This window comes from Mus pahari, chromosome 3, assembly GCF_900095145.1.
Source record: "Mus pahari chromosome 3, PAHARI_EIJ_v1.1, whole genome shotgun sequence".
Taxonomy (NCBI): Eukaryota; Metazoa; Chordata; class Mammalia; order Rodentia; family Muridae; genus Mus; species Mus pahari.
In genome coordinates, this window is record NC_034592.1 from 49,116,445 (window position 1) to 49,126,987 (window position 10,543).

Sequence of the window (10,543 nt, forward strand, 5' to 3'; positions counted from 1 at the left end):
TCCTCCTCCTCCTTCTTCTTCCATAAGCAGCGTTTTTGGTTAAATTTTCTATAAAGATTTCAAGTAGTTACCAGGTTCTTTGCATTAAGTTGTCTGATCTAAGATGTCAGCGTTAATTTGGTTTCTGAATTTTCATATATTTTAACTGAACATATTCTAGCTGAATTCAGATGCAAATAGATATAATTTTAGTTTAGCTGGTGACCAAATTAAATATTTAAGAAAGAACTCCATGATTTTTAAAATAGTTTTAAAAGAAAACTCCACAAAAGTGCAACCTCTTTTATAAATACAGAAAACTTAAAATCAGCTTTTACATCAAAAGATCTTGAAAAGGAAATGATGTCTAATCATTTTGACATTGATCATTATATAACTTGCTATCAATCCACTTGGTCAATTATGTAAGAAGAGATCAATGAGTAATCCATACTCGTTGTCCTGACAATTTGTTCATGACCGCATAGTCTGTAGCCTGAAGGAATATTAATGGAACCATCGAATGTATAGAATCTGAAGCTGTCATAGAAAACAAGCCACATCATGATATTGTAAGTCACTGAGAAGTGTACACTCTTAATGTATAAGTGCTTTTATTTATATAGTAAACATGTTTCCATGTAATTTTGAGAATTTTTTAATAAACATTCAAATAGCTTGCTGTAAAGTTTTATATCATACAAAATTTGTTACATATATACTGTAATGAGATGCTTCAGTTCAAACAACGGTGCATTAATTCAGCTATTATCTAAAAGATTGCCAAATGGTTAAATGCCAGGTATTGCACTTCTAGTGTGAGTGGCAGTTTACACATTTTAAATTACATCAAGGGAAAATCAATACTATGAGAATCTTAATTTGGTCCACTTTAAATGTATTTTTAAGGACTGTGCTCATTAACCTATTTTAGGCATGCATTCAGAAAAAAGAAAGTTAACAAATATATATTCAAGTTATATATTTATTTCCAGAAAAGGCATTTAGCCTGGAAGAAAGTAGAATTTATCAAGGTAGTTTAAACTCTGTGCAATTAAAAAAATAACAAAATCAATTTGTGATAGTTCTTTAATTAAAATATACAAATCAAGTTCACTTGTAATCTTATGATATTACTAATTGAACAAACAAAATAAATACTATTTGTGAGAAATGTGCTTTTTTTAAATGTTCTTTTCCTTTTGACAAACTAAAGTGGATATGTTTTGTCTTGTTTCATTAACAACTTTCTGTAACTTTGGTAGGAATATGGTTTTAAAAGTTTATAAATTGTACCCACTGCTCCGATTCCCAGACCGCTCTCAGTTAGCAGCTCCTTCGCTTAACAGGGAAAACACAACCTTGGCTCTCTTAACACCTTGGTACTTGCTTGAAAAATCTCTCATTTGTTTGCTTTAGTGAAATTGTTAATGTAGTGAGTTAAGCTTCCTCAAATAAATACTAAGGCTCAGAAATCATCTAAAATATGTCTGCAGAGTATGTCCATAATATTGGAGGGTACAAATGCAAATCTTTAGACTGTCTCGAGGAGTGGGATGCAGACAGTATTTTAAATGAATACAAGTCTCATTGTCTTAAGACATCTTTCCATATCTTAAACCAAAATTTTCTTGTAATTTAGAAAACAGAGAAGAAAGCTGTCTAGCAAAAACACTTGGAGAAATCTGGAAGCCTCTGTGACTCAAGACCTGCCTATCATTTGAATGCTAAGAGCCCTGTGCTTTGATTCCCTCTTGTTGCATCTCCTTCTCCTTATTCTTAAGCATGCTTTCCCCATCTTACAAAGAAAAGAGCATAGGTTCTAATCATTCCTTTTATCCAAGTACCTTCATACTATGTAACTCAGTCTATGAAAGCACAGGCTTGCTTCTCTCAATCTGAGCATGGGGTAGGTAAACATACAGAGTGCTTCTATCTCATTACAATACACCACAATCAGAAAATGCACAGGGTTTTTGCCCATGTTGTGGTCTTATCAGGTGTGCCCCTTCATTAACATCAAGAAGTTATAGCATCATTTAATAGCTAATTGGAAAGATGTGTGAATCAGGAACGATGGGTTTCCAATTCTGATGTACTGGGGGCTGAAGTTTAATCTTTTCTCTAAGTACAAACATTTAAATATACACATGCATATAACCATTTCGATTTAATTGTCTGTGTTGCTTATTTAGTTGTCTTATTTTTCTATGATTACTGAAATTTCAAAAGATAACTTGAGCAGTGTGGATGTCACTGTCCTAGAAATATCCTAATTAAATACTCAGGTTATTTTGGAAATTAAATGCCATTTAAAAATGACTTTAGGATTTACTGGACTTTCTCATGCATATTCAAATTCACACGGTTGTGTAAATGCAGGGCCCTCAGATATGTCTTAGGATAGGGGATAATTATGTTACTGAATATTTCTAGGTTACTTGCCTTCTCTATTTTGGTTCTGATTTCACAATCTATTTCACTTACAGGTGGCAATGTGATATGTTTTATTAGCTGTATCAGTTTGGTTTTACATTTGTTACATGGGATATGCTCTTGGCTTCATACGTCTTTAAAAGGAAGCATGAAGAGTCTATGCTGCTTCGCAGATGATGCTGCACTTAGACATGCCGTGCCAGAGCCAACAAATTTTGCTTAAAAGTTTCTTCGAAAGATAGTGTGAATTTTCTTAAATGACACAGAAACAACTAGGGTAGAAATTAAGTCTGTATGGAGCTTAAGCAAGAGGAAATAATAGCTCCACACTTTCATTCTTGAATGGAAAGATGAGCCAAGCTTTCATTACAAACGAGCTATTTTGAATGTACATTAAAAGCCATTTATCCTTCAGCAAATGTTAGCGAACAATAAATATTTCTGTCATTTACTGCCATGGTTCTGATGGGGGAAATGAGTAACATTTTTTTCTTTAAAATCAGATTTAATGATTTTTTTTTTTAATCGCTTAGTGGAGCTTGCTAGCGGTCTACTAGAATTCAGTAAAACTGTAGCACTGTTGCAATGATGTGAGTTTTGGAGAGATCAGCACCACCATGCCTATAGTGTGTCTAGGACTGTACCTAATAAAAGGTTGGATCTTGTTGGATTCTTTATTAAAAGTACACTAGCTAGCTAATAGGATTTACTTCCTTTTTTCCTCCAAAATAAATTCTTTTACAAATTCTTGAATTTTTCATGTATAAATAGATCAGAAATTATATGTCTCATTCTTAAATTAGGTATATATATATGTATATATATACTATATTTTCAATACAACTTGTATACTTCTTTCAGCTACCAAAAATTCACAACCATTTTTACATGAAATTTACATTTTTCTTATGTACAGTTATTTGTAGAAGGTTATTGCAAAACTAGCTGTGGAAATAGATTACACTGTCAACACCACATACCAATTTTTGAGGAAAATATTGGCTAAAAAATAAATATTTCTGCACAGATTATTTCAAAAGCATCATGATTCCATGCTACATTATGTGCATAAAGACTATGAAGTAGTATGTGTTTTGGTCGATTGTTTCGTTTAGCTTAGAGCATTCCAGAGTTGCATGTACCAGCATGTAAGTGAGCGTCCTTACATCAGATGACTGACATTTCCAAGGGATCCCACACACTTCTTTTCTGAAATACATTATTCATTGACTGGATAGCCTTCTGGGATAATACATTTTCTCATCAGAATTATAAAATGAAAATTTCAGTGATAAAGAGGTCTTGTGCCTTTTGTTCAAATCAGTAGGGATTTCTGGGTATGGTGTGTGTGTGTGTGTATGTGTGTGTGCGCGTGCGCGCGCGCGCGCGCGTTTTGACCATGTGGGAGAAGGGTCTCATGCCTTTCATTGCTGTTGTGGCTCTGTGAGCATTTGAGGAGAATGTAGGAAGAGCTCATCATAAATTCATCTTCAATTTTCCACATAATTAGCGATAAGGGATATGGTGTGGACATTTTTATGCACAGAAAGAGTAGAAATTAAGATGAAAATTGATACCGTTAAAATGCTCACAGTTGTGGTTAATCACAATTGTGGGTGTTTAAGTTACATCACTGTATACCAGGGGAAGACCAGAAAACATGAGTTAAATATATAAGGCTTTGAAATCACAGGTGCACCAAATTATTTTAAATCTTTCAAAATATGTTAACTTATGGAAGCCACAGATGACAGGAGTACAATTTAGGAATTAAACTAAGTTTTGGCATTAATTATAAAGAAATGACCATGTTCCCATTGCTACTTCTCATAATTAGAAGCATTTAACTGGGAACTCTACTGCAATTGTTCTTGCCATGTGTTTTTAAAGGTTCACTCATGTCTGGTAGAGTAGGGATCGGTCAACTGAGTATACAGTTTTGTATACATCCATTGCATGTTTTGTTCTCATGTGTCAATAACAAGGTAGTTTTGAATAACTTCCAATTAGTCATATCTCAACTGCCATGTAATAGTTAAGAAAATAATCTTTGTGATGAAGTTTCTTTTCATTCTGTCATATGCCAAGTCCTGCCTTCTGTGAGTTTTTTCTTCAGTACTGGGCATTGAAATAAAACACTTTTTTTTTAATACCACAGAAGGCTCTAATCACAATCTAAGCATGGGGCCCTGCTCAGTCATGATACCTAATATTTTATAAAGCATTGAATCTATCCTTTTAGTTTTTAAAATGTTAATATCCCTTTAAGAACCCCAAGCAAACAGCTCTGAATGAGATCATTCAGGGAATCAGGAAGAGGATGGGTAACCTATCTCAACTCTAGACAGCATCTGCAGTGTGGATACACATCAGTCCACATGTGTTGACCAAATACCTACTACATAACACAGGAGAGGTGGCCGCAACACTAACACTGTCTCAGTGTGGATATACATCAGTCCACATGTGTTGACCAAATACCTACTACATAACACAGAAGAGGTGGCCCCAACACTAACACTGACTCATTTTAGCAACCCTCTCTTTGGCAGGTGCATGAAAACCACTTTGTAGATTTCTGTTACACAGTAAGCGTCTCTGTGGAGCGTCTAAAGTGGAGGAAAGTGATGGCGATGTTTTCACATGGTAAGGGTACTTAAACGGTTAAGTAAACAGTAACTGAGTTTACTTTTAAAGTTGAATTTTGTAAATGGTTTCAAATGTCCATCTGGGCACTATATCACATCCAAGGAGACAATATACAGTGTACTAGTCTTTATAGAATATGCTCTAGTAGCTTTACATTGGACAGGTTACCCTGCAGAATTTAACATCAATTCAGAGCAGGTGTGTGTGTGTGTGTGTTTAAACATTGAAAGTCATATCTCACCACCATTATTGTCAATATTATTACTTTAAAGCAGTAGTGCCAATAGTACAACATTGAGGGAAATTTGTAGCTACAGTTAAGTTATTCTGAATCAAAAGCTTTAGTCATGGAAATGACAACACAGTTACTTAGCACTTGTGCAAAAGAAAATTATTTGTCTTCCTAATTGTTTTTAATGTCATGTTCAGGGAGTAGGGGTGGATTTTAGAATCTTTTTTTTTTTTTTTTTAAGCATCTACTTTGTGCCAGGCCCTTTTCTATACTTGATTTTGTTTCTTCTCAAACTTTAGTGAGGCAAAGACGATAATCTCATTTTTACAGGGTCAGGGAAAAACTCAAAGTGGGTAATTCCCTCGGGGTCATATAGCATGTGAATAAAATAGTTACTGTTGGGATCTGAGTTGGCCTCACTACAGGGTGTACATTGTGGACCTCAGTGTTTTAGTGTGCGTACAGACCCTGCGAAGGATTGCTCATTGAAGGATCAGTGCTGGGCCCCAGCCATCACATTTCTGACTTAGTAGCTCTGGAATGGGACCTAGAACCATTTGTTTCTAAGTTCTTGGGTGATATGAGCATTGCTAACTTCAGTACCACAGTTTGATGGCACTTCACAGCAACCTGCCTCCCCAGGGCCTCTCTGAATGAGCAGGAATATTAGAATATTTATGTTACTGCAAAAAAAATGTGACCACAAATGAAATAACAATTGAATTTTCTGACCTAAAAGTTTCTAACATTAAATAAAAAGCCCATTAACATGTCAAGACCATGTTTTTTAGATTTGCTTGACCCATGAATAAACAATATAGAGTCCCTTATATTAAAATATAGCCAGAGTTATAGTTCATTTCTTTTTCTTCTCTCTCTCTCTCTCTCTCTCTCTCCTAGAGCAAGCAGAAATCTGCCTGCCTCTGCCTCCCAAGTGCTGAGATTAAAGGCATATGTCACCACTACCTGGCTATAGTTCATTTCTAACAACTGACTAATTAATTGCTTTTTTCTGACTATAAAACAATATTACTTAGTATTACTTTTTTGTATGGACTAAAGAGGTGATACATTTTATCCTTATTTATGATGTGTAAGTTAGGATTTGAAAACACATTTGGGTACAAATGCTTTCTCCTAGGTGTTTTGGAGCCATTGCACAAGTTCAAGCCCACACAGTCTTGAGCTCTAAAATGCACACATTACACCTGCTTCCCAATGTCAGTATGGCCTCTTCCCTGACAACAAGAATATAAAACTTAAATCTCATGACCGACCAGGCCATTAGAATAAACTTGAAATTTACACTGCCTCAAATTGGCCCCCTGCATTCCCCTGTTTGTCGAATTAGTGACTATTATATTAAAAACATCACTTCTATTTTTTTTTTTATTCCTGGTTTTCTCATCAGCTAATTAAAGTATGGGGCTCCCCTCTGGGATAAAATGATGAGACTTGGAGACAATTCTCCGTCCTGCCATTAATAACAGCAGGCGAACATCTCATCCAAATAAACTTTAAGATAGCATTTTTTTTAAACGACATGGGACCAGACACTAATTTTGGGTTAAGAGCAAAAGGCATTACATGGCTACTTCTAATTCCCTCCAAGGAAAGCAATCACTGTGCTGAGGTTTGCCTCCTGCAAAGTTAGACCTGGCCTTGGGCAAAACTCCAAGGTGGAGGTGACAGATTGCTTTTGCTGTAGATGATAGGTAGGGTAATGCCATTGTAAAGCTATTTTTAGGGTGTATGTTGTAATCAAGTTAATTGCTTTTATTACCCATAAGTCAGTTAAACTCTTTCATCTGACATTTATGACTGTGTATATCTTTATGTTGCTTGGGGCACTTTTAAAACTAATGTTCTATAGAAAAACAAAAAAAAGATCTGTTTATATTCCTACACAACCCCCCCCCCCAGACTTACAATTTAAACAGCAAACAATTTACTACATGTCGAAAAATTAAGAAGGAAATGGGTTTGTGTTGTGCTACAATTTAAACCAGGTAGACGCTTGTATACCACCCATCATCTTCCCTTCCCTGCATGCCCAGTTTCTACAAAGAAGTATAAACTGAGGCTTTCAACAGGCTGAATTGTATGCACATCATACCCAATATTGCAGTGGAAGTATTCACTAATCAAACAATTAGACCGCTATTCCTCACCTGACAAATCCCCTCTCCTTACAAATGAGCAAGCTCTCATGAATTTATTCTGAATACACAGAACTTAGGCAAAGTAGCCTTTAGGAAATTTGTTGCAGCTGCAGAAATGTGCCCTTATATGAAAATACAATCCCTAAATCCACATCTAAATTGTTTACTACTTATAGGACCCGCTCCTTTGTATGTGACTCCTCATTCAAATGTCTGTTGAATGAATGGTTGAAAGTGGCCTTTAGCCTACATTTGTATCTGTACCATATCAAACGATCTGGGAAGCCCATTCTAATTTTCTATAGTTTTGACTTGACTTGTCTTTTGCCATAAGTATGTAAAAGATTACTTCTCTTAAATTAAGTGAGAATAAGAACATTCCCTATGTATAAATTCTTTCTCATCCAGGTCAGACTAGCAAATTCTGTGACTGCTTAAAAATATATATGGAACAATATAAGGTCAATTTATAACCACATTTTAAATACAGTAGTATTATTATACATATTTAAAAAACTGCTTGCCTTTGAAGTGGATTGACAGGTTAGTGTCAAAGTGTTCATTGACCAAGTGAAGGAAAATTCATCTATTTAATAATGTACAGATAAAATACTATCTAAAGGTCTATGGGAGCAGAAGAATTAGTAGAAAACCTAAGAAGCCTTTAAAAGATTTCTGAGTGTTTGTCCAGAAGAAAAGGAAACAATAGGCCAATGTCTGAAATTTTTTAAAATTATAATTGAGTTCAAAATATTTAACTAGAGTCTGGCCAATCAGAATTGTATATTATATTTTTTTCTCTGTTGATTTTATGGTCCAAATGACATATCCATCTCCAGTACCTAACATTCTAAAATGTTAGAATATATGCTTCTACTATGTTTCCTCTGATTTAGAAAATCTGCCTAAATTATATATAACGGATTTTCTCTTAATTTTTAATTAACAAGAATCATTTTAGGTGGGTCAATGAACACCATGTGCCACAGCTATCGTAATAAAGCAAGGAAGCAACCTGTTCTTAATTAAAGAGTTTTGTTGACACAAATACTCTGAAATTTCACATTAAAAAAAAATGAGAGTCTACTGTTTAATCAAATACATGATTGTTATCACATATAAAAATCTGAAGAAATTGTGAATGTCATTTTGTGTAAGTGGCATGTTAAGGACCATGCCCAACACACATTCTTTTAAACCCTCAGGAAAAATGTAGCACTATAAATATTTTAGGTAGTTAGTGAATGCAGCTACTGCAGAATTTACTAGAGAGACCGTGTTATTCTCTCACTAACGTTCTCCTCTATTCATGATGGTGTAGCTGAAGACAAGCTTGGGGGAGCACTGGGCCTCCTCAATCTGTCCGAAAGCAGGGCCAAAATTCCCACAAGATCTTTCTGTTCTCCCTCTGGCCTGCCTAAAAGCAGGTTTAGATCCTCCTTCCTGCCAGACTGCTCGCTGGGCCAGAGACTGCAGGCAACTGCTTCCCATGACTTCTTCACCCTTGGAAGCTTGGGACAGCTTTGTGCTGTCATCTCATCAAAATGAATAACTCTTGATGAAGGTCTTCTAGGGACATGAACCCAGGGCCTGGGTTCCTGTGGAAACCTCACATGGGTTGTCATCCATGGGACCTGAAGTTTACTAAACCCACCTCTGTCTGCCTTTCATATACCTGTCCCTGTAAATGTATCGAGGAAAAACTATATCTTTTGGTATTTTGGGAGTTTGTTCCCTTTCTGACTGCTGTGTATAACTCAAACCTTGCATCTTTTTTTTTATTATCAAAGGAATTGAATGTAAGTAACTCTAATGTCAATACAGAAGGATGTCCACTCTCTAAAGCGACTAACTTCTCTTTATCCCCCTGACCTTCCGTAAGTTGAGGATCATCTGAGTTGTACTCTTGAACTCTTTTATTCCTTGGTTTGTTATTTGCTTGGAAGGCATTTTCATAATGAAGCACTGGATCAGTAAAAGCGGTCAGTAGGAGTCTCCATGCAAGAGAAACTGGAGTTCCCTAACATGCACATGATTTGAAAAATAAAATTCAAAAAACAAGGTGCCTCGAGATGCTGGCAGTTTTAACATTTGGAACCAAAAAAGCTCTTATGTATATTTACATCCTAACTGCTCAACATTACCTTACAAGCTTCAATTTAGGAAAAAATATACAGTACTTTTGCATATAATGGTACCTTGTGAGCCCCTGAGTCAAGTAGAGAGGATTTAAATACAAAAAAGGAAAACAGCCATTAAAAGCACTTACATCGGATGTGGAGGAGATAGTACAAAAGGATTACTTTCCTGGGAGACCAGGATCAGAAACATGCCTATGGAGACCCAAGATCCCTACAGTGCTTAGGGAGGACTCTGGCAGAGATGGATGCCGGATGGGATGAAGGTAAGTTTTTCTTTGCTGAGGGTCAAGCTCTGACGTCACATCACTGTCTTGTTTTAAAAGTGAAGTCAAGTTGTCTTCTGAAGCTGTGTTCAGGCGCCTTCCGCTTGAGAGTGATTCTTTGGATTTGAGTTTGGATTTTTCAAGGTCGAGAAATTCAGGACACTGGTAGAAAGATAAGAAAGTGTACTTTTACAATTCACTCCAATAGTGAACTAAAATTATGTTCACGTAACTGACCCAGATGTGTGTTCTCTACCCAGTTATTGTATGTGACTAAGGGTATTATCCAACATCTCTCTCCTAAAATGGTCTGTTATCTCAGATGAAGAACTTAACTTTTACTCTAAAGCCAGATTTAAAAGTTCACTTCAGTTCAGTTTTGTTTTGTTTTGTTTTCTAAGCATTCAACTTTGAGTTGTATGGTTTTAATAATGAAATGCCAGCCCTGGGGAAGTAGGGACACAAGGATCCCTGGGAACTGATGGACAGCTAGACTAGCCAAGCTAGTCAAATCAGTGATGTAGGCTCAATGAGAAAGCTGTCTTAAAAATAATAATGTGCCTGTCTCACGGGACACAGAAATATCTAGAAAGAAAACTGATGGTTGTCCTCTGGCCTCTACAGGCATACATCCACACCCACACACAGACACAGACAGAAAGACAGACAGACAGACAGACA

The 10,543-nt window shown here is 36.0% G+C and overlaps 1 protein-coding gene across 6 annotated transcripts in view; it reads right to left on the bottom strand.

Moving 5' to 3' along the window:
• Nucleotides 1–6,183: 6,183 nt before the first annotated feature.
• Nucleotides 6,184–10,543, bottom strand: part of Kcnh7 (potassium voltage-gated channel subfamily H member 7) — a 452,259-nt gene continuing 447,899 nt past the window's right edge. For all 6 annotated transcript variants that reach the window (XM_021193570.2, XM_029536503.1, XM_021193568.2 and 3 more), the window contains one exon: nt 6,184–10,024. In XM_021193570.2, coding sequence (XP_021049229.2) covers nt 9,758–10,024 — 267 coding nt within the window. In that variant the 3' untranslated portion in view covers nt 6,184–9,757. The remainder of the gene's footprint in view (nt 10,025–10,543) is intronic.